The 26,436-nt window shown below is 38.6% G+C and overlaps 1 protein-coding gene across 1 annotated transcript in view; it reads right to left on the reverse strand.

The window, feature by feature from the left end:
• LOC125242643 (all trans-polyprenyl-diphosphate synthase PDSS1) overlaps positions 1 to 26,436 on the reverse strand; it is a 109,431-nt gene that overhangs the window by 41,763 nt on the left and 41,232 nt on the right. Inside the window, exons 3-4 of the mRNA XM_048151479.1 lie at positions 17,389 to 17,528; positions 6,796 to 6,937 (exon numbers count right to left, since the gene is read on the reverse strand). Coding sequence (XP_048007436.1) covers positions 6,796 to 6,937; positions 17,389 to 17,528 — 282 coding nt within the window. The remainder of the gene's footprint in view (positions 1 to 6,795; positions 6,938 to 17,388; positions 17,529 to 26,436) is intronic.

The following is a 26,436-nucleotide window of genomic DNA, read 5'->3' on the forward strand; positions in this document are numbered from 1 at the left end:
AAATTGCAACGTATCGATTAAAATTGCTTTGTCTTTTGAGGTTTTTGGGCATGTGCCAATATGCACTAATTCGTATTTCTGGTAATTAGAAAAGGTATGTTTTATAACATGGGTTCTATTCGTATCAAATAATGTAGATAGCAGCAGCGGCTTGCCTGAAATTGATTACTAGTAAAGTATTACCTAATGTTAAGGTAGGTTTCTTTTTGCTTTTGGTGTTGCCTAGCAGAAAGTTTCACCAGCCGCCACTGGTAGATAGTCAATTGTATCTGGGATTATGTCTTCTGAAGCATGCCTGTTAGATTTTTCTGCGCTTTATCTAAATGTAGGTAAGGTACAGCGGGGCAAATCTCGACAATTGTAACTGATCCATTTTTTTCCATTATTACACTATGATGTTGAGGTCTACATGTATCCACTGAACACGCCTATCATATATAACCGGTGGACACTCTATTTAATAATGCAAACATTGTAAAACATGAAAAAAATGGACCAGTTACATTTGCCCCCAGTCGAGATTTGCCCCGCTGTACCTTACTAAAATTAAAAACATAGAATATTAAATTCCGGCTGCAGCTAAATATTTGACATTAAATGCCGCGAACAGAGTTTACAGCACGTGAACAAATAATAGGCTATATCTATGATAAACACACAGATCGTCTCGCTCAATAGTAAAGGTCGAATCAAATTACTCAATGCGACCTACATAAACCCGAGAAGTAGGTTTTACATATAATTTATAGAAATCACATTATATTTGATCGTCGATATTACGTAGGAGATCACCGGAAGGTATAACTCCAGAGCATTACCGAGCATTTTATCTGTGAAGGACGAATGGAACGCGCAGCGCGTACAAGTTGGATAAATGAACCTTTATAGCTTTAAAAACTAGCTTTGACTTTGTTGGCCGAGCCATCTGTATTCGTACCGCAGCATTCCTTTGTTTGCATCACGATGGAAGCGCATCGGATTCGTTTTTTCTTCCTAATTCAAGATTTGTCGTAGTAACCATGATACGAATTACAAGCATACACTTAGTGCCACGGATGCTTACGAAAATTGCCTTGACGAAACTAATGGCTATAATAGGTTTAACAAATATATTCCTTTCAAGAGGGACGTATTGCATAACGATCGTGTCTCAACGTACCTTCGGCTTCTGTTTTGGAGACACGTGGGGGACATATTCTTATTCACGTTTATTATGGATGAGCATTGTTGCATTGATGGTGGTTCTCAAGAAATGGGAGTGCCGAAAGAACAATTTCATTTCTGGCGCAAGATCTTAACGGTCGTTGATTTGCTAATTACATAGAGCCAGGAAATGACTAAGTTTGTCCTTATGTTGAAATTTGATTAAGAAATAAACTAAGCAATTATAATTAAGTACCGTTCTATCTTATACATCTTTACTGGATTAAGAGTGTTGAACATAGCAATATGTATAATTATCCGTATACGATCATTGGAAGGTGCGGCTCCACCAAAAACAGTTGAAGAGTGGCCGCGGGGCACTTTCACCGAGGGTCGCGCAGCTTTCGTAGGTACCGGGCCCGTCTGAGACGCCGCTCTTAGAAGGTTACAGTACAAACACGCGGTCACCCGTCTCGTTTCTGCGCCCGCGAGAGGGAAAGGGAGAGTGGATCAAATTCGATTACAAACACGAGATAGCCCGCCGGTGACGCGCTCCACTTCCCACAGCTCATAATATTTCTCGTTTCCAGATTGGGGCAATAACCTGTGACCTAAGAACCTACTGCCGGCGTCACATTTACAACTTTCTTTTCAAATAAAAATCGGGCCAAATAATTCGTTGCACGGTTAATGATACCTAACGAGAAAGTAAAAGTTTTTACACGTTGATTAAATATTCAACAGTGAATTGGCAAACGTACGAGTGTGACTGGCTAATACGTCAGTGCAAAAATCGCTTTCTATGAAACTGAAAATGAAATTGAATACGCCTCACATCACATAGGTCGCAAGTTCAATATTTAAATAACAAATGGGTAAATATGTAATGTGGTACGGATCTTGAGCCTAAAATCAATATTGCTAAAGACAACACATGTAAGGTTGGTAATCGTATATTATTTTCGGTATAGCGACGTTTGAATTAAGGGCCAACATTTTTTTAGTTAACCCTCTTTTTTATTTACTATTCACAGCGACGCAGGTAGGTATGTGTTGGAATGAGAATAGCAATATCGCATCCTTCCTCTAACGCGTAACATCGTTATAGCTTGCGAGCTTTGGAACACCACTAAGGGCCACTTGCACCAACGAAAATGGAGGGTTAACCCGTGTTAACCTACCATTTTATGTGGAATTTGACAGTTGGCTGCCCACTAACCCTGAGTTAAGTGGTTGGTGCAAGAAGTGTAAGTAGTAAGTTGGTGTAGCTTGATGTAAATGATTATTTTAAAGATATGTTCATTATCTTCTAAACAGAATATTTTAGAACTATTGCAATCTACTGTTCAAAGTATGGTTAGCGAACCTTTATTGTAAATGGCTTCAATAATTTTACTATGTTACGTCTCGGAGATATCTTCAAGAGACTCATAAATCACGAGGTGACGCATTTACCTCAGGTGACGCATTTACCTCATTTACTCTCGGGAGCAGTAGCGACATTTTACCGTTAGTATGTAAACTGGTAGCGTTTAATTAAAAGTATAGAAAGTTCTTTGTACCGCCGCCGAAGGCCCGGCCGGCGACTTCAATGAGCGGCGTTTGAATGGCGTGATCTTAACCCAGATTTTTCACGATCACGACCCAAATTGTCGTTACGACTTGTGATGGGTAACAATACTCTATTGTAGAATGTGAATGCTATTAAATAGAGTTTGATTAGTACGCGTACGCCTAATATTAGCTTCATTGTAAAGTTGGAATATATAATTGAGTGTGTTTAACCTCTAAGACATAGTCAAATCTAAAAACCACATGGACATAGCAATAAATGACGTAAATTACTTTGACAACAAACCATAGCGTTCTTGGGTGCGACATCTTACAACGCCATTAGGATTTCTATCACTCAAAGGGTTAATTTATGTGTATCTTCCATTATTAAACATTAAAGTAATATTGTTTAATATTACTTTAATTTTTAATAAAGTACCTGATGGAATATCTAACGCCGCTATCTTGAAGTCCATCGATATTGATTTAATAAAAAATCCTTTGTGTTTATTCGAGTCGATCATGTAATTACAATGAAAGAGATATACTAGGGTGCGGTGTGCTGATGACGGGAGAACTTACGGAACTGACTTATTCCGTCTATTGTCCTTTGAGTCGTCGGCAACCCGAACCCTCCTTGGAACTTGTACACTCCTTTTTACTGTGTATTTAACACAGCAAAAGGGAATGTACAAGTTTCTAATGGGGTGGCAACGCGCATGTGACACTCTTTGAGTTGCAGGCGTCTATAGGTTACGGTGACTGCTTTCCATCAGGCGGGCCGTACGCTTGTTTGCCACCGACGTAGTATAAAAAAATCTATATGTGATTGAGACTTCTTAAAAAGTCTAAAGAAATAATTAATGGAATTTTACACAACTCGACCATGAATACCTTTTGCCCGCGACTGATATAATTAAGAGCCATCTAGTAACAGCGAGGCAAATTCGCAGACAGTCCCGTCGTTTCATCAATGACGGCGACGCGCCGCCGCGCATATTAATGACGTGCCAATACGGCCCGCCCCAAACCTATGCCACATAAATCTCAATTGCTGGGCTAAAGTGACGCATCTCATTAATTTCAATCAATAAGTCGATTCGAATTTACACTAACATCTATAGAAATGACATCCAGCTGTTAATCAGTTCTCGTGCTTTTCACTCGTATGGCACTTTTTCTACCAAGAGCTAGCTAAGCGATGAGGCTATCGGCGATGGATAAATGAACAAAGGATAGTCGCTCCTGTGTAAATAAAAGAGACGATAAATGATATTTTATAGTCCGTTGTTGAGCGATGAACTAACCGCTCGCTCTCTATTTTCACACGGGAGCTACTATCTTTTGTGAGCTTCTATTGCCGGTAGCTCATCGCTTACTCGCTTTGAAATGACAATCTTTGACGCTAACGTGTCTAGACACCATTGAAACGCAATCTGGCTCTGTCGCGCCAATACGATAGAGATATGTAGCTAGCTACGATTATGATATCATAAGCGTTTGTGAATTTGGCTACGCTACGTACGATATTGTCCGAATGTGTTGACGCGGTGAGACGCACGATAACATACGTCCCATATTCTGTAGTCTGTGTTCGTTCGAAACGGCTTGTTAAGACTGAGAACGAACTGCTACTTTTCTTCGTTAAAGGTCAGTTTATTAATGTCGTTATCGTAAAAAAGAAACTCGATGCGAATATTGTTATTTACAGGTATTTAACGAGTACCTATACAATTAATCAAAAAGTATGTATAACGTCGGCTACGTTTTCGAAGCAGATATTTTTAAATATGTTTTTTACAACGTCAAACGTAAATGAAGTATAATTACTACCAGATAGTAATCGAATACTCTAAAATATGGACGCATGACATTTTAGTCTGCTTAATAATTATTTGTTATACAAGGGGGCAAAGGGGGCAAAGCACCCGAGTGTAATACAAAATTTTTCTCCTCACTATAGCGAGGAAACTACAACGCAAAAAATGTGTTTATCACTGCTTCCAGATTACTAGATTACCTACTTTTATCAATTTTAAAGCAGTTATTTTGACTTTATTCAAGGTCAAATTACTTTACCCACTAGTGGATAAAATGCGTTTTTACCCGCTGGTATTAAAGGACAAAACTGGTGTTTCTGAGCTAATGAGGGGAAAAAAATATTGCTTCTTGATTGAGCTGTATTTCATATTTGATTCTAATAGGTTTGGCACTAGATTTTTCGTATTTTGTTTAAGCAAAGCGTAACGTTCTCAACCTTCATGCGCGTTTCCTGATGATACGCGTAGATAAGATTGTAATACTTCCCTTTATTATTTTTACGACCAAAGTTCTCACTGTTTAGGTGTTTAGCCAAACTTAACATAAATCTTTTTGCAATGTCTTAAGGTCCACCAATGATCGTGTATTACTTATTAGCACAACGCTTTACGTAAGCTTCTAATTATTCATATAGTCCATGATTCAGCGTCGCATATCAGGCATATTCAAAGTCGTTTAAATGTCTTCAAGTTCATTACGCTTCGTCTTCACGTATACTCGGGTTTTTCTATCTGCATGAGATACCATCGTATGCGATAACTCCCGTCAGAACCATAAATAACTCGATTCGTATTCCGTACCTCGTGTTGCTCTGAGCTTAGTAAACGTATCATAAAATAATAAAAGTCCTTTGTAAATTCCAGAGCTCTTTGTACACGCGTATTAATCATAGGAATATCTACATAGGCCGTGAGAGGCATAAGAAGGGCATATTTTATACAAAACGCGTTCCATGAAAGAATCTAACATTTGCAAAGTGAACTGCAAAGGTCGCCTACCTTTGAGGGCCGCGATATGACAAAAATTCCTTGTTTATCTGCCTCTCTATCGCTTCAATGTACAAAAGCGACAAGACGACATAACAGATAGAGGGAACAATAAAAGATTTGTAAAATAAAAATTCAATTAAGCCAATCGAGCCAAAATGCTTAAAAAAATTACAAAGAAGTATTCACGTGGTTTCTTTATTTATGTCATCAGGTTAATCACGGATGAAGTGCTAATTAATATGCATCAAGTCATAGATGATGATGGCAAAAAGAACAGACTGGTCACGTCAAAAATTTTTCTACGTCACATCAAAGCATGTAATGAAGAAATTAAATAACGCTTATTAGCTTATTACCCACGCAAGCGCAGTTTTCAAGGAAAATCCGTATGAAAAACGACAATACATTTATTTATTCATTCTATACGTTAGTTAAGATTCCTATCCGCGGAATAGCATGCGAGCGGCGTACAGAGCAAATTTGAATAATGCAGAATTAAAATGCACAGTCCAGCTGAAAATAAATAAGTGTGGCTACGCCTTGAAACCTTTAAAGGATTAACATAAATATGTAGGGAAATACATATTTTATGGGACAGTAATTTTATTCGCAGGCGGATCCCCTGGCGAAGTAAGTAGCTTTCAACTTGAATGAATGTAGTTGCGTATTCTGTTTCAAACTATGTTTACAATATAAGGTTCGAGAAAATATGGCACATTATGTACAATAATCCAACGCAAATAATGTGTAAGAAATAAGTAATCAAATTTACTAAGAAAAAATATTTTGATTTTAATCATTGTTATCTTTAAGTTTGGCAAAAAAATATGCTTCCTGCCTTGCTCATTTATAATATAAAGATTCCTGGATTTTATAATTAAGACGATTATAAACGCATCATAGTGACCATAGTAACCTGTTTGGTCACGTCATTGCGATGTAGACCGACAGCAGTGCACTATAGTATGACAAATGACGTACCTTCTTGTGTTTTTACACCACGTTGACGGAACTCAGTGCGACCAGAGAAGTTAACGACGTCATCCTAGATCAACGAAGCTTAGTGGATCATACCAGTGATCATCGAGACCTGTTGCTGTGATGCCAGGGTACGTAGCCGAATGGTACAAACGCTCACGAAAAGAAACAGTCGTAGATACCTATATATCTCTATCGCTCTTGCGTATTGCCGCGACAGAGCCAGACTACTTTTCGCAGCGTTTCGCTTTCGTTTCGCGTCGCAGAAATGCCATTCGGCTAGTGCCCTGTAGAGTGAGAAATGACATACCTTCTTGTGATTCCATAGTACGTTGACTGAGGGCTTGCCGCGCCGGAAGTCGCTCTGGTCGATGACGTCATCGTGGATCAGCGACGCTGAGTGGATCATTTCGCTGATCATCGCAACCTGTCGCTGTGATGCCAGCAGTGCACTGTGGGATGACAAAATATATTAGTTATTGATATAAAAGTTTTATTAATTGTCGAGAATAATCGAATGAAAAAGCGCTGGTGGCCTAGCAGGAAGAGCGTGCTACTTTCAATCCGGAGGTTGCGGGTTCGAACCCCGGGTCGTACCAGTGACTTTTTCGGAACTTACGTGCGAAATGTCATTTGATATATATCTGCAAGTCACTTTTCGGTGAAGGAAAACATCGCGAGGGAACTGGCCTAATCCCAATAAGGCCTAGTTACACTTCGGGTTGGAAGGTCAGATGGCAAGTCGTTTTCGTAAAACTATGCCAAATCCTGGGATGAGTTGGCAAAGCGGACTTCAGGCTGCCATAAGCCGTGACAAATGCCGGGGTAACGCAAGGAGGATGATAATGTCGAGAATGTTGATTGCTTAAAGTTGGTAGATATAGAACTTTCTATAAGCAATACATCAAAACTGTACCTAGCGTAAACTTACTTAGATAGTTCTACCCACTTAGATTATGTAAGGGAGTCCCCTCTGCCAACAAACTGTCCTGCAGTTTGGCAGAAGATTTAATGTTATTAAAAAAGGGTTTATTTTGAGAATAAACGATTTATTTATTTATTTATTTTATTTTAGCCACCTTATTAAGACTCTACTGTAAATAGCCTTTTGGTTAAAAATGGACGTCTCGTCCCTATATGGAGTCTCGTCCAATAACGCAACTTCTGCTCATAGGTCTAGTCATAGTACTCGTAGTAATATAGGCGTAGCGCGACAAGTGTGCTACTTTCAGAAGTAGGCAATAGTTTGTGCTGTGCTACGCTAACAGATTTTTTGTCGATAATCGGCCATGCCTATTATGTAGACCGCATGGTAGCCTGATTTCCTTCCATTGCTTGCCACAATGTACTAATACCCTATACCACACTGTATTAATTTTCTGCTCAACCGTATCATGGTGGGGCGGCTGAACCTAATTAAAATTAGATATAACAGTTATGACTCCTATATGAGTTAAGTTTATGACCAAGGAGATGACCACAAGTACCTAGTTTCTTATGAATTCGGAATCAGGGAACTCACGGTACTCGAATGCTAAGATAGAAAAACCTCTGACACTGTCAATATTATTCCACTTGAATCTTTGTTTCACTATCTTGTATATGTGTATAGCTATTCAATATTCATTCACATCACCAAAAAGCATTTATGATGTAATTTTGCAATAAAATGCTAATGATTACTTACATGTAAGTCACATGAGATCTTATGATCGTAGGCGCAGAAGGTTACGTAAAAAAATTATAATCCATAATTTATTGATGATCTATGTTACGTCAACATATAATGTTACGACCTTGGTCATCACACGCAACTCGCCAGATAGTTTCGCTAGACCCAATGTTACAAATACTAGCGTATTTTGAGGCTCGGTTCATCTAAACCGGTATCTAACAGTTTATAGTTTCTTACGAAAGTATTGTTCAAATAATTATTTAACATTTCTTTTTATTGTGGTATGCATAAGTCTCGTCACGAGAAAGGTATTGAATGAACGTGGAAGGAAGTAACGGGCAGGAAAATCGAGGAAAAGTTGGAAGGACTGTGTGAAAGATATGAAATGAAAGAAAGTTAATGATAAGATGACGGGCGATGATTGAGAGGTATGTATTTTGAGAAAAGACTGAACACTGAAGCATACAGTGTCAGTAAGAGGATCTTATCAAATATTATAGACGAAAATAACACAATTTGCGTCATTATTGAATGCCATGATCATGACTGTCATAAGGGACATAGTGGCACAAAAATACCATTCCTTGACAGTCATCAGTGATTTCTGCAATATTTACAAAATAAAGAAGAAATGCGAGAATTCAAGGGCATGCTAGACCTTGAACGGCGACGTCAGATGACCGAACGCAACTGTGAACTATTGGCAAACGGTTGGGCAACGGCTTAATGGGAGAGTGGTGTAACGCAGACGCAGCGTCCACTCTGAACCTCGTTTAGACAGATTGGTGATAAATCTAGCCTAGTTGATATGGCGTTATTGTATGAAAACAGAGGCTTTTTCAAGTACTTATTATAGTGTCAGTTAAGTGCATGGTTTGTTTTTTATCATGCAGGAACGTCTGCGAGCGATACTACATATTTTATGTCTCCGGCAAAGCCGTAGGACGGGTCCTGCCGGAGGTGTGAATTTTTCCATTTATCCTTTAATTTAAAAGTAGGTAAGTGCATGGTTAGAATAAATTTAAAAGTGGAAAATGTCTGCCTTGGGTGAGACTTGAACTCACGGCCTCTGGATCAATATTCCAGCGCTCTGCCAACTGAGCCACCAAGACTTCAACCAAGCCAGCGAAATTTTCCACTACTAAGGTCAATGGGACCCGTAGCCTAGTGGCATCGATTGCAGACGTTTCTGCTAATCAGAAGTTAAAATTAAGTGCATGGTTGTTCTATGCGATAAACCAACAAATAACATTACATTTGACAGCCTTCTATAGCGCATAGTTGTTTTATATTGTAAATGCAGCGTTGAATATAGGTATGAGATCAACGGAATGTCGGAAAGATGTTCGAAACAGTAAGTGCATCGTCATCACGGTACATTTTTACTTGTGGTTTGCAGATCGATATCTTGGTAATAGCTACGATACAATTTGGTAAACATTTGTTTGTATGTGACTTTGGACAATATCTCATTGATTAGGTTGATTGAACCCAAAACTATCCACTACTAGAACTAGAAGTCTGTTGCCCTAGTACCTATTAAAATAATATTGGTACGAAACCGTAAATTTCAAACCAATTCCACGCTTCGATTCAATTGTTTCAAGGGTAACAAGTAAATTGGATTGGGCTAATTCTCAGTAATTGTACAATTTTCTGTTTCAGTTTATAGCCTCGTAAGATCCACCATAGTTAGTTTTCCGAATTTGAACCTTGTTTTGTAAGTAAATTGGTAAGAATTTCGTTTGTTTCAAAAAGCAATGAAAGAAAAGAAATGCTACTTTATTTGGTCCATGAAAGATTCAAATTAGATTGCAACAACTATGTACATTGTAATGTACATTGGGTCTTACGAGATTAAACGTTAGGTTTGACGCCGCGAGCAATGTTGCTAGAACATCGATTACTCGGACTTGGTGGTAGGTAATCATCTGTAAACGTGACTTATTATTTTCGTGATGGACCAATAGTCATTAACATTTTGTTTAATTATATTAAAGAATCAAGCTTGCGGCAACATTATTTATAGGTACGTTAATATGCTAATATTTTGTATCGATAGTTCGATACCGCCGAAAAAGTATTCATGTTCTACAAAGTACCTACCTACAAAAAATTACCTACGGGATAACGTTTGGTAAATGACCTCAAAATTTGGCGAAGATACCAATTTTTACAACAGCGACTGCCAAGTTTCATGTTATTTTATTTAACTCGAGAGTTTGGTTTCTTCATAATAATTAAATAAAAGTTTGCGATGTGCGAAAATATAGCTAAATTTTATGCATACCACGAGCACGAGGCCATGTTAATATTACGAGTATTAAGATAAGTGTCAAATACGAGAACTGGGTACGTAGCCGAATGGCACAAACGCTCACGAAACGAAACGCTCGTAGATATCTATCTCTATCGCTCTTGCGTATTGACGCGACAGAGCCAGACTACTGAGACTACCTTTCGCGGCGTTTCGTTTTCGTTTCGCGTCGCAGAAATGCCATTCGGCTACGACACCTGGCGACTAATGCAGCTAGTTAAAAAAAAAAAGAAAAACTAAGACTAGTACCAACCATAATACATTGTTGTCAGCCACGTCCATGTATTAGGTAGGTAATTTCAAATTTGGCAATATGTTCTCTCCTGTATGTTTCCCTTGCTAGTCTCACTTGTCAGTGAAAAGGTTCTAATATAACAAAAAACTCGCTTCGCCTCGTGAACTCCTAGATTCCGACCATTCGTGAGTAAACTTAAACTGCACTGAGCCATTAGTTTATTAGGGCCAGTGTCAAACTGCGGACGGTGGATGTCAGTAAGTATACTGCGGTAATGACATCTGGATGTCATGTTTACTTAAACTGCGTTAATGACATGATTTCATATGATGATTATCACAGTACAAGGGCAGAGTAGGCTGCTATTTGCTTTGCCGGGGATATAATATTATATATAGGTACAGTCGACTACAAAGAGATGTATCCACTTTTTCACCTTACTGCATTGTAATAAGGCAAAAAAGAGGATACATCTCTTTGTAGTCGACTGTATCTATATCATACTGATAGATAGATATATAGATAGAATACTCTTTATTGGCACACCTCAGCAAAACATACAGAAAAAATATACAGTGGAGACAAAACAAATGATTATAAATAGAGGCAGACAACAGGCGGTCTCATCGCTAAAGAGCGATCTCTACCAGACAACCTTTGATCTGTATTTATCAACTTTTAATTTAGCAAAACCTAATAATTAGGGTGTGTTTTTATCTTAGGACAAGACACTGTGATGTCTCAGCGTGTTTCAGTGAATATCTTCAGGTATAGCCATTATTCATTCGTTTTATTATTTGAAGTTTCGTAAAACTCAGGGCCTGCAAACCCGACCATCTTCAAATTATTAACGTACAGTCAACCAATTGGAACCCTAGACCACTGTAGAACTATGTCATAGTGACGTTATAAATCAGATTGTAAGAAATCTCTTATTGCTTGTCATTTTAACAGGGTTGTAGAGTGGCCTAGCGTTCCATTTGGTAGACTGTACGGACTGTACCGTCAGAAAATTATCTGATGATTCAGACTAAGAACTTGAAAGACGTGTCCTTGATGCAATAGGTTCTCATTGACAAAGACAATCCAACCACCATTCATGGAAACTTAATGGAATGCGATGGAGTACGACAAGAATCGAGATTAAACATAGCTTAATTAGTATGCGAACATAGTATGCTATAGTGAAGGCGGGATAAAAATATACTGCACATTGAAGACAGACGTTAGACCAATATGTATTGTTTAGCTTTAACAGCGTATCCGGCGATCGAGACGGACCGACATGTATAGCACTATCAGCGTAAACATGCACAGTATAATAAAGAGTATCATCCTCCTTGCGTTATCCCGGCATTTGCCAGGGGCGCCACGGCTCGACTCATGGGAGCCTAGGGTCCGATTTGAGAGCGATTTTGCGGCGTATAATTAAGACGCAATAAATAAAATCCCTCGGTCATAGCACATCTCGGACACTGGCGATCAAATATATGAAAGAAGCGCGTTCCTAGCACACATTCTAAGCTCGTGTAGGTGAACGCGTACCATGCTTGTATGAGTAAGATATGACAGGTCGGCTGTTCGCGTTTTTGACAGGCGGTAACCGAGAGGGGGTGGGCGGCACTTTCAGCGGGGAGCGGAAGTGGCCATACTGTACGATAGTACTCTTTATTATACTGTGGTCATAGCATGAAGCAAACTAAGAACCACCGTTCGTATAACGCAATAAGAACTGCAAATGTACGATGTTCGTGATCTCACAATCTAAATCATTTACTTTACAATCTGCAATGTATGCGTTACATAAGGACAAGGGCATATCGTCACTACTTTTAAAAAATCTCGTATCTCACGCTGTTCCTCAAAGTTAAAAAACGCAGTAAGTCTATATGCATTCCATACATACTTACTACAATTTTCTTTTCATTGACAGACGAAGATACTAGTTTTTTTAAAAGTAGTGACGATATGCCATACCTTCGATTTGCAATAGGTTCGACCGACATTACAACGAAATACTTAGTTTTATTAAGTCATCACACGAAATATACAGTAATAAACTAGTCTATTAAAATTCCACAGTTAAAAGCAGTGTTACTCCTTTTAGAGAGGGCTCGGTAACTTTATAAAATTTACTTAAACTTGTCATACAAGTATATATAAAACGACTACCGGGTTCATAGATGCAACAGTTAAATGTCAACATGTCTACAAAAAGTGGGAAAACCTACACAAAGGCAAAGTCATTTGGCCTAGCAACTGCTATGAAATATTCTTATTATGGTGACGTTCAAAACAAACGCTATATCTAGATTCTCACGTGATGATTTGATGAAACAGAGGTCGATTCGAAACAAGAAATGAATGTAACTCTGATATCTTTTTAGATCAGCTGTCGATGAATTTTTGTGCGGTAACGTTCAGTTACACTTTCTTACCCTCGAGACCATGCCCACGACACTAATATATAATAGTAGATTATGAACAAAAACGCGTGTTCAGATATTTCTGTACGAATGTGTTTAATTTAAATTAAACTGAACGTGACTCCTCCTGACCTCGTATAGTAGCACGCCTAACGAAGACATTTAACTGTCCGTCGGCGGAAATAATTCGTGTATAGGCGAATTTTGGCATAGTTGTAGGGAATGGTGTTCTAATCCACATACTCAAAGTACTGATGGGTAGGGGAGGAGCTAACGGGTGGAGGGGGGTGTAAAGGTCCCTTTTTTTAGTTTTTCGCGAATAACTCTTAAACTGTGGCACATAGCAAAAAATGTTCTGAAACACAAGTAATCTTCATAAAATTCTCTACAAAAAAGTCTTATACACTTTTTATCTGGGACCAATCGTTCATGAGATATGGAAGGGAAAAGATGGACAATAAAGGAATAAACTCATTTGTTTATGAACAATACGTTTATTCTTATAGAGAGTATAGAGACGCGGTAGCGTGTCAAGCCAGTTTCAAGTAATAAAAGTAGCAAGCAGCACCGTGTGTAATGTTACACGAACCGTTTGGAGCCACATTTGACCCCCTTCTAACTCAAAAACTATTTCACATAAACGTGTTATAATGCGTCGTAAAAAGAAACCAACGCGCGTAGTAAAAGTATGAGCTATAAGCGCTCCTCAATAAGCCCGGTACTAGCAGCCCGCCTTAGTGCGTTTTCACATTATCCGATCCAATATCGGATGTCGGAAGGATTTCAAAGGCAAAAATCCAAGACGGCGTCTTAAATGTACGGGATATCGGTCCTACTTCCGATATCGGATCGGATAATGTGAAAACGCACTTATCCCGCGCGCGCGCGCAGCCCTTTATAAGCCACCGCGTGGCCGGCGCTCGCTCATCCCAGTCGTCCTCAAAACGTCGACGTAAGACCGCCCCACAAGGATGGGGCGCGACCAGATACAGCCCTCACAGCGCCCAGCGCGGAAGGGGCTACTCACATCCCAGCAGGGGTGTTGAACGACATTACAGCAGCGCTCGCTCAGTTTGTCTCGCGTAGCGATCCGATCACATTGTAGCTGACTTGACGAGCAAAGCATCACGACCGCCCAGTATTGCTTTGATGGGATAAATTCATAAATAAAATTCCTAACTATCTTCCGTGTCTACTTCGATGGGAGCTCCGTTAGTGCATGCTCCCGAGCATACACCACAGACACTGGAGCAGGCAATTCCTGCTTTTCGGCAGCCGCATCGCACCCCACACCCAGTCTTGCATCGGCAAAATATAGTTTTGAGAATGGAGTCAGGTGCCACTGGGTCGTTGGTTGTCACTGGCTTTAATATGCCATCGCCTCTTCTAGTTCACCCCCATTCAGTAGGTGGTAAATAAATTGTACGTTAAATACAAAAATATTTGTACGCCTTTTTTTTCGGATTCAATAACTAAAATTTTCCTAAAATAGAGGTAAGTTTAGCACGTGCATTCAATATTCAAGCAGGCGTACAAATATTTTGTATTTAACGTACAATTTATTTACCACCTACTGAATGGGGATGAACTAGAAGAGGCGATGGCATATTAAAGCCAGTGACAACCAACGACCCAGTGGCACCTGACTCCATTCTCAAAACTATATTTTGCCGATGCAAGACTGGGTGTGGGGTGCGATGCGGCTGCCGAAAAGCAGGAATTGCCTGCTCCAGTGTCTGTGGTGTATGCTCGGGAGCATGCACTAACGGAGCTCCCATCGAAGTAGAGACGGAAGATAGTTAGGAATTTTATTTATGAATTTATCCCATCAAAGCAATACCGGGCGGTCGTGATGCTTTGCTCGTCAAGTCAGCTACAATGTCATCGGATCGCTGCGCGAGACAAACTGAGCGAGCGCTGCTGTAATGTCGTTCAACACTCCTGCTGGGGTGTGAGTAGCCCCTTCGCGCTGGGCGCTGTGAGGGCTGTATCTGGTCGCGCCCCATCCTTGTGGGGCGGTCTTACGTCGACGTTTTGAGGACGACTGGGATGAGCGAGCGCCGGCCGCGCGGTGGCTTATAAAGGGCTGCGCGCGCGCGCGGGATAAGTGCGTTTTCACATTATCCGATCCGATATCGGAAGTAGGACCGATATCCCGTACATTTAAGGCGCCGTCTTGGATTTTTGCCTTTGAAATCCTTCCGACATCCGATATTGGATCGGATAATGTGAAAACGCACTAAGGCGGGCTGCTAGTACCGGGCTTATTGAGGAGCGCTTATAGCTCATACTTTTACTACGCGCGTTGGTTTCTTTTTACGACGCATTATAACACGTTTATGTGAAATAGTTTTTGAGTTAGAAGGGGGTCAAATGTGGCTCCAAACGGTTCGTGTAATATTACACACGGTGCTGCTTGCTACTTTTATTACTTGAAACTGGCTTGACACGCTACCGCGTCTCTATAAGAATAAACGTATTGTTCATAAACAAATGAGTTTATTCCTTTATTGTCCATCTTTTCCCTTCCATATCTCATGAACGATTGGTCCCAGATAAAAAGTGTATAAGACTTTTTTGTAGAGAATTTTATGAAGATTACTTGTGTTTCAGAACATTTTTTGCTATGTGCCACAGTTTAAGAGTTATTCGCGAAAAACTAAAAAAAGGGACCTTTACACCCCCCTCCACCCGTTAGCTCCTCCCCTACCCATCAGTACTTTGAGTATGTGGATTAGAACACCATTCCCTACAACTATGCCAAAATTCGCCTATACACGAATTATTTCCCGCGAGATAGGCTTCATTGAGTGTGCTATAGTATTAAGAAGCTTGGCACAAGCATCTCATGCGAAGGAATGAAAACCGTGCGGGAAAAGCATTAGAAATCAGGGAAGGAAGTAAGAAGAAATGCAAGGAATTGCTATCTACGAAAGATGAATGGACTTTGCAAGAGACGACATTAAGAATAAGTTAAATGCATCGATCTAAACTACCCTATATGCACCATCACTGCTTAAAATGAGTCCGGAGCAAAATGAGCTTCACCTTTAAATGCATGAAGTAGACAAATATTTATTCAATATTCAATTTTGAATTTTGACATGCTGTCAATAGAGTCAAAAATGCATGATGCACCATCACTATGCATTTAAGGGTTGAAAATGTAGTTTATATCGATGGTTAAATCAGAAGATTAACGACATTGAGGTATGGGCATAAAAACGCTGTAGCAGTACCGACCGTGAATGGGAAAAGGGCAAGTGAATGGTTATCAGATGAAGTGTCAAAACCTAATCAATAACAGACTTCTAAACTCGAATGATGTTCTAAGACAAGTTTATAATGAATTCGCATAGGTTCGATCTAAGTTTAGATTTTTTAGAAATTAACATATTTCTATAGATTATGGAAATGTATGTCCGTCTGACTGAATGTCAATGAAAATATATACCTACCTATTTGTCTGGTAGAAAAGTAGATTGTCTTAGGCACTGGTTCCACCAGAAGCGAGCAAACTGTGAGGTATCGGCGATAGAATAGAACAAAAGATTAGTCGATCCCGTGTAAATAAAAGAACAATATAGTTCATAGCTTGACGACGAACTATTGTCCCGGATTTGTAAGTTCACAGTTTCGACACATTTGTTTTGAAGTATGTTGCGATGTGGCTAAGACGTATTGTTTTCCAAATCTAACGATTAATTTCGAATTGGTTGAATCGATTAGGCCCTATGTACAAGGAGGCGTTTAAACAAATATACGATTTCTATCAACTTACTGAAATGTCATTTGAATCGAAATGACAGACTCTGCCACAGCACTAGTTTAAAAATATAAATGAATGATAAATGACATAATAAGTAAATCCTGCGTGATAAATTAATATCGTTAAATACTCACTAACGAAGATCCGCAAAAATGGAACATGTGTTAGATTATGTTTGAAGTAAGCGAAATATTGTTTTTAAGTACTTGATTTTTTTAAATATTATTACAGGATTTTATTTAAAATTTCATTAGGTTGCGCGAGTTTACGTTTTGTGGACGCTGTCATGTGTCAAAAAGAGGTTCCTACAGCTCTGGGACAATATAGAGGTATAACTCGCTCGCTTTTTTTTTCGCGGTACCATCGCGTCTCTTTTATTTACACGAGAGCGACTATCTTTAGCCCGTTTCTATAGCCAATAGCTCATTTTCACGTTTGTGCATCTGGCTGCGTACCCTGTATTGCATTGTGTTGTATTTACCTGTTTTCACCATATACGTGGTAGTTGACGGCGCGCGCCATGAGTATCGCGACCATCGGCCTTAGCGCCTTGCCCTGTCCGTCGAAGTAGTATGTAGCTATGGTGTTCAGTTCGCTCTGGTTGGTGTTCCGTTCCAATTCCTGTAGGAAAATAATAATTTTTAATCGTGTATGATGTTTGAATCGTGAAATTAATTATTTACAAATCTCAAGTGAGGTTTTTTATAAGACAAGGAAGAGAGAAATGCTCTTCCTCATTATAACTATTATATTATGGATTCATCAGACAGACAGTAGTTCCAAACAACTATTTACTAAATGAGTCACAAATATAGGTTTTAAATTATGAAGGTAATTTGTATATTACGCTTTGTACAAACATTGACTTTAAAAATGTAATAGAATTTTATTAAGACATGTAGGGAAACTTCAAAGTATTTTTCTTGCCTAGTACAAAATTAATCACGAATCTATAACCCCACTTGACCTTATACAATTTTACGGATAGGTATAACAATTAATGATAACCAATGAACTTGTAAGTGGCCTTTGTAAAACATTTATTAAGCATGCATCGATCATACATTTATACTTAGCATAGATACACAATGTAAGAACTTAATAACCAATTTCAGCTACTCAATTAATCAAACCGACAAAAGTAATCTGCACACTTCAGGGTCAAGTCCACACAACATGAAACATAAAAATAATCATCAAAACCACAAAAGCCAAAATAATCAAGCACGTCCGATCAATTATACAGTCTCCGAGAAGCCCATTTATACTGTACCTAATGAATGATGTGCAATATAAAAGAGTCTTCAAAGAAAGATTATGATCGTATGAAAATGCAGAACATAATAGCGGCTCCACACTCTCGGTGTTTGTCACAAACACCAAACACATGCCAAACACCACCGAACACATAGGGTAAAGTCACATCTATCCGCATCGAGCCTACTGATGTGCCTACGAAAAGTTTCCAAAATTCTGAAATTTTCACATAGGAAAACTTCGGAAACATTCCATATTTTGTATGAACAATTGTATGGATAAAAACTTTCCATTTCATAAATTTTGAATTCCCTTAATTTTTCATGAATGTTTCGTGAATTTTTCAAGAAATTAAAGGTTCCTTTGGAAAGTTTCCGCAACTTGCACATCAGTAATCGAGCCGCATTTTGTGCATGATAAACGTTCGTTAGTGTGAAAATGCGCATAAGCATCTTCATAGTTCATACTAACGAAAGATTTGAGCGATAACCCGTATCCCACGTTTGGCAAATGTGCCTGTGTTGTCCAGTCACCGGCAATAAGATCGCACAAAAAGAACACAAAAATATCTGACTCAATCTTATTTCGAGATTCATAAGAGCGTGTCAGATATTTATGCAGCCTTCTTTTGCGCGATATTATTGACAGTGACTGTCCAAAATCTCTTTGATTTAAAACACCTATCCCACGTTCGTGGTCGCTGTTTACCAAGCGTGTGGATGTAATAAAATACCGACATAATAATAACATTCCCATCGCTCCATCACGACCGTGAACTTTATAAGTTTTTAAACATTTTAAGAGCCACTGAAAGTCTCATTCAATAGATTGTAAGCAAACACAATGAAGAATATCGAAAAGGTTCGAGGGGTGACCCTGGTGATCCTACCAATCATGGATACCTTTAACATGAACGAGATTTGACGTTGATTAGATGAATCTGTGAGCGCATTATGTTAGTGCAATCAAGATAGTACTTAATATCTTATCAAACAGTATTCGTAAAATGCAATAGGTACGTTTGCCGGTTATCGGTTCAAGTTTAGAATAATGTTGAGAAACGTTAAATGTTACATCTATATAGATCGATCACTTAAAGTTAGAATCACGCAGTGTATAATTGCCAATAACTGATACGTTTAAAGTTACACACTTGATAAATAACGGTTATGCTGATAGCTCTATTAATAGCGCAAGTATAAAGACATAAAAATATCGTTGCAATGATATCTTAGCCCTGTGTTTATTAGTAGCTGAGGCAACCTTTTTAATGTTAACATGTAGGCTCGTAAAACTATTACAACCTGATTCAAACATTTGTGTACTTCAAAAATTTAAATTTAAAGCTCTAAACACGGTAAAAATATGACTTGTTAGTGTTAAAAATGACGTTTCTTCAACCACAAACGTCAACTTTGACACTGACGGGCTTTAGGCATTTAAATAAAATAAATGCTAACAAAATCTACCCTCAAAAAGAGGGCCAATAAAATAATTACACGACTAAATAAGAGGGTCAGGTCGTTCCGTGACCCGTTTCCTTTTTTTAACCCCCGATGCAAAAACGACGGGGTGTTATAAGTTTGACGTGTCTGTCTGTCTGTCTGTTTGTCAGTCTGTCTGTGTGTGTGTCTGTCTGTGGCATCGTAGCTCCCGAACGGATGAACCGATTTAGATTTTTTTCGGAAAGCTGAGTTAGTCGGGTGTGTTCTTAGCCATGTTTCATGAAAATCGGTCCACTATGTCGCGTTGGGGGTTTTTTCAAAATTTTAATTTTGTGGACAGGTTATTAGTAACTAAAAGTACAGAGGTATTGACCTAGGTATTAATAAAAATGAGACTGTTACTGTAGCAACAATAGATACTTCTTCTCAAAAATATCTGTAATAGTTTATGGATTGTTTGACATTGTGTCAAAGTACATGACACTTTGACACAATGTCAAACAATCTAGTGTACGAAATATGTCTAGTGTGCGAAATAAAGCTTTGGTGTTCTCTGAAAATGGTGTATTAATTAATTACGCATGTGATTTAGTACAAATACAACAGTGACCCAATCATAATAATGTAGAGGTATGATCAAGATCATATCACAACGCATACGCAACGTGCTACGGTTTCGTAGGCCTTGCTACGACGAAGCTACGATGAAGTTTCATTCTAACATGAATCAATTTTGCTACGGCTAGTAATTTATGGACAGATTTAAGATTAACGCATTCACTGCCATGAACTCTGGGTGGGTTTATTTTGTATCAGTAGTAGCACAGTATAATAAAGAGTACTATCGTACAGTATGGCCACTCCCGCTCCCCGCTGAAAGTGCCGCCCACCCCCTCTCGGTTACCTGACAGTTACCGCCTGTCAAAAACGCGAACAATCGACCTGTCATATCTCACTCATACAAGCATGGTACGCGTTAACCTACACGAGTTTAGAATGTGTGCTAGGAACGCGCCTCTTTCATATATTTGATCGCCAGTGTCCGAGATATGGTAGTAGTAAATATAATGGTAGTTCGATACCATTGGAACTGTCATCGGCTGACCATCACAATAATGTCAAAAATACTACCAAATAATTAAGCAAACCTGACACTGCTTGCTGTTTAGAGTAGGTAAATAATTAATATATTCAGATGTAATATTAACAATACCTAACGTGAAAGAGATGAGATGAGACTAGCTCAGGACCGGGACAAGTGGCGTACTAGAAGAGAGGCCTATGCTCAGCAGTGGGCGATAAAGGACTAATATGATGATGATGCTGATGAACGTGAAAGCGGTATTTTAAGCTTCAAAACATGCACGTTACTGATATAAAAACAGTCACAGTGCATTTGTTTCTGTAATACGAGAATATATAACATTGATAAATTAAACATCGCTATCTAAGTTATTCTCAACTTGTTTAAAAATTAAAGATTTTTAAATATTGTTTAAGTACGTATTCCTGGCATAAGATAAATAAATAATATAGGACGATCTTACACAGATTGACTGAGAAGGCTTGTGTTGTGGGTACTCAGGCAAAGATATAATATGTAATATACAAATACTTATATACATAGCAAACATCCATGACTCAGGAGCAAATATCTGTGCTCATCACACAAATAAATGCCCTTACCGGGATTCGAATCCGGGACCGCGGCTTAGCAGGCAGGGTCACTAACCACTAGGCCAGACCGGTCGTCAAATAAATAAGATGTGGTCCCTGAAGTTGTCGTGAACTATTTATACTCTGAATATTAATAGTTATATGCATTAGTATTAGCATATGCAATAGTTCAATGAAATTAACAGGCGTTTTGAATAATTATTGATCATTAGCATAGATCTTTGTACTATTGTTCACAAGCGTAATGTTACGAATCATACAAGAAAATCCATAGGTACTAATATTATAAATGGGAAAGTGTGTGTGTCTGTTTGTTTGTCCGTCCTTCACGGCAAAACGGAGCGACGAATTGTCGTGATTTTTTAAGTGGAGATAGTTGAAGGGATGGAGAGTGACATAGACTACTTTTTGTCTCTTTTTAAAGCGAGCGAAGCCGCGGGCAAAAGCTAGTAATATATAACTACGACAAGTAAGAGTGAATAGAGTTATAACAAGTTCAGAGATTTCGACAGTCCCGCCGGTGCATGTGTTATTTTAAACAGCTAAATTCTATGAAATAAAGGCGTTTAGTAAACCCTTGCACACTCGGGGCAAAATTGCTATCAACTCGGCTTGGAACGACTGTAGTCTGTAAAGAATACATATTTTGAGTTACGTCATAGATTTACCCGAAAAGACTGCACAACCCGTAATTAGGCACAACAAGCGGAAAAAAAGTGCAATGAGACGATCAAAGGCAAGATGGCTACTATACAATAGGTACACGTGCGAAGAAGAAATTCTTAACGTGTGGATTTAAAAAACCTCCCTGCCTTGTTTTAATTTATCGCCACTAGTTTCTAAAATCCACTTTTCCGCGCTTTTAGCAGTTTTATCGTAATGTACTATTATAAATTACATCGTAACTCTTACGAATTCGTGCAAAGAATAAAATAAATGCCCAATAGATAACACCCCTCTTGTCACTTTTAGGTATTGACAACGACTTAAAATTAAAAATCTGCCATACCATCTACCGGTGCACTATCCTACACTGGTACTTTTGCCTTATTCTGCAAGGCTAGCACATGATTGGCGCGAGATTAATTTCGCGAAGAAAAGACGTTTCATCCATGTCGCGGCGAGATACTGTCGCACCAATCAAGCCCAGACCCAGCAGAACAGACCCCCGTAACCGTATGCGGCAGAAATGCAGTCTGGCTCTGTCGCGCCAATACGCAAGAGCGATAGAGATAGATGGCTACGAAAGATATATCATTGTGAGTAAGGTTTGCAAGATCCGCCGATTTTTCGGATCCGGATATTTCGGATCTTAAGATTTGCCGGATCCGGATATCCGGATATTTCGGATAAGACGGATCCATGTTGAAAAGGTCACTTTTTATAGGAGTTTCGTCAAATCAAAGCTGCTGTTACCGAAATAAAATAATTTAAACTCACAAAACGACATAAATTTAGTCTATTATTGCTTCATTAACTTTTTAGACGAACTTTTAAGTCCAGGGATGTAACAGATGTGGTTTTAACGGAACCGGAAGCGGAAGCGGAAGTTTTGAATTTAGTTTAACGGAAGCAGAAGCGGAACCGGAACCAGAAGCGGAAGTATAGATGTTAAAAACGAAATGAAAAAATACCACATAGGTATAACATAAACCAATACTAATTAAATTACCTAGAACTTTTAGGTGTTTACTGTTCAGCCTGTAATCAGCAGTTTGTAATCAGCCTTTAGGCCCACTTAGGTTTTAAAAACGAAAAGAAAAGTTACCTGATATTTTATCTTAAGTATATCATTCATTACAATCCAAAAATTTAAATCACCTTGAACTTTAAGATGTTTAGTTGTTTAGGTAATCACTAAAAACACATAAGAATCCTTTTAAACCTTTATTATGCCGTAAAAGGTTTTAGAAACGAAAAGAAAACTTACTCGTAGGTAGTATAATACAATCCAAAACTAACCAGTAAAAATTATATGTGTAATTGTTAGCACACAATAGGCTACTAGACTCGTATCGAATTTAGAACATCAAGTTATTGTTTTCGGTAGTATTTGACTTAAGAAATCAATATTTATAGCTTGCGGGCATTAAAAGTGCGTGATGATTGCGTATTTTTAATTAAAGATGTGTGTATGTTTTTTTTTAATTATGGACTCCGAAAACGGTGTTGGCCAATGGAGTGACGTCACATAATTCAGATCAACTATGGAAATTAGAGGTAGTAATCTGATCTCCATAGAAGCAACCTCTATTGTATTAAAATTCATAGACGTTGACGGGTGTGACAATGTGAAATATTTTTTTCTAAATATACTGACGTCATGTCATAGATATTCTATAGATTAATATGGCTGATGTTGTTTTTGCCTGATCACGTAAAAGTAAACTTTAAATAATTTTTTTGCGGCTTTTTAAGTCGTAACAAAATATGGTACTATTTTTTTTCGTTTAATTAGACAGTAATTAATAATAAAAGACCACAGTATAAGACATACTTTGAAAAAGGGTCAAGTAGCCTAATTTTTAAATTAAATGGAGTGATTGTAAAAAAAAGTAAACTGTATTTAATAAACAAATTAACAGCTTTATCTCCCGGCAGTTTGCTTCTAAGGGGATCGTAGATAAGCCCTGCACCACTGAATAGTTGTTCACTCGCTACTAACTAGGTGGACAGGACAAATATTGGCGCGCAATGGAATGCAGCGATTGATGTTTAGTATCACAGCACGTGGAAACGGAGAGATGAGCGAATGACAAGTATAGACCTGTTGGTCTTTGATGTACGCCGCTCATGTCCCACCGTCGCGCTAGGTTCCGACATCCGTTATAACTTCCGTTTGAAAAATAACAGAACCGGAACAGAAGCGGATGTGTAAAACAAAACGGAAGTTCCGCAGAAACGGAAGCAGAAGCAGAGCTCCGTTACATCCCTGCTTTTAACATACAATTGTGTCGTTTAACTTCAAACTCGCGTAAATCGATTCAGTTTTAAGGCTGATTATACAAAAAAAAGCAGAATGGATTTACCCGAGTTTGAAGTTAAGCGACACAATTAATGTCACTCCCATTGTACAGGTACAGCATATAACATTAAACAGTAGCCAATATTTTTGGTTAACATACATAAGCTAATTCAGGGTAATTTAGTGTTGTTCACTAATACCTCCGTTTTACTGGGGCGTCTATCTGTAACCACAGCCAATAAATACATCCATGCAAAATTGTAGATGTAGGAAAAAAGATAAAATAATATAATTTTATTGCGTTACACGTATTAGACGTGTAAAATATGTTACACATATTTAGTTATCGTGTACCATTTTCAAATTGTTTTTCTAAAATTATGTGGAAAAGTCATTTGATATTTGCCAGTCGCTTTTCAGTGAAGCTCTAAGGCTGGCAGTGCACCTCCAATCCTTCTGGTGTTTTGGGTGTCCATAGGCGGGAGTGATCGCTTGGTAAGGCGACCTGTCTGCTAGTTTGCCTCCCATTTTATTAAATACAAAAAAAATCGGATCTGGATTCAGCTTATAAAATAATTACGTATATCATATTAATTGCTTCCATAATCTCTAATTCATCATTAAGCTTAAAAACATCCATGGAATACGTTTCTGCTTTATAGAAAATTAATAATTTATCGTTATTCCTGCGGGATGCATCCAGTTAGAAACGAAAGTAGTTTTAAAAACAATGGTTTACTGTTCATTTTATTTAGCTTGTTAACATATAGTTTTATGAGTTCATCGCGTGGCGTAATGTACCAAACCTAACCTAGCTTGATATTCTGGAGTATTTTAATTAAATAAATGTGAATAAACATTTTAGGCGACAAAATACAGGAAATAATTCATAAATTTCATTCGAAAATTCTTTCTGGCGTGGATAGATACCCATAATTAACGGATCCGTATTATCCGATTTATCCGGATCCTATGAGACCTCGGATCCGGATCTCAAATTCAACGGATATCCGGATAATTCGGATATCCGGATATCCGGATCTCAAACCCTAATTGTGAGCGTTTGTGCATTCGGCTACGTACACTGCTGAGTCTAATGCGAAGAGTTCTGCGATCGTGTCGCAAAGCGCAATTTGATGCAACCAAACGCAAGTGTCATCTCCCGACCTTGCCGACGGAGATTGCGAAAATCCACTAAATCTCCATTGTCCATGCATACCAATTTTATTGTGTCTAACCACCGTGGAAGGTTATGGGAGCAATTTAAATTACATCCAAATGTGCATTGTATTAGTTTAAATGACGCGAGCTGTGCTATTAGAATATAATAGAGTGCTTACGCAATTTTATTGCCTTAAATATTTCTGGTTTATGCCGTAATTTTGGGCAGTAATTTCATTTTCAACGCCATATTTTGGTACAAGTAGCGGCACGTATGCAAGTTTAGCGCTGAGTGAAATGTGGAAGGGCATAGCTGCGCATGGGGACGCATACCCTTCGCCCTCTGTAACCCCCTGAGAGACCTGCACGGGTAGCATGGTCGCGCGATAGACGATAAAACTGATGTTTGATGGCCGTCCCTATCGCACTATTAATTTATCATTTATCGCGCGACCATACTTGCCTGCCTGTTTTTGACTTATGCGCAATAACGGTCAGCGCTAGACTATCCTGCCGCTACTTGTACGGCACTTTTATACCGTTATTTTTTCTTCAGTTGCTCGTCGTACAAACTGTCTAAAAATGAGAACCCCTCGAAGCGGGGATCCGTCGACTCTAAAGAATGACAATGGTTGTCATGAATAGCTACTAAGTATATGAAATTTTAGGATCTGCTTAATTTTAGGGTCGGTCGCTTACAGTAATCAAAGGTCAAATAAGACAGAAAATGACACTAATTAGTAGGTATGTCTCACGTCAATCATGCAACCTGCAATGAGCAATAAAAACCGTTAATGAAATCTACGCAACGCAATATTAAAATTTAAATAATTTCGTATTGTGGGATAAATCTAATCATGAATATCATGATATTTTAGCCGAGCCCATCGTTGCTTAATTTAAATATTAAATAATAAAGATGTGTCGGAGGTCAGTATGAAACGCAAACTGCCTTTGCCTAATCGTTGCTGCCGTATTCCCATTGGGCGAACGCGGACCAGTATAAATACGCGAACACACATGC

Source organism: Leguminivora glycinivorella, chromosome 3 (genome assembly GCF_023078275.1).
Source record: "Leguminivora glycinivorella isolate SPB_JAAS2020 chromosome 3, LegGlyc_1.1, whole genome shotgun sequence".
Classification (NCBI taxonomy): domain Eukaryota; kingdom Metazoa; phylum Arthropoda; class Insecta; order Lepidoptera; family Tortricidae; genus Leguminivora; species Leguminivora glycinivorella.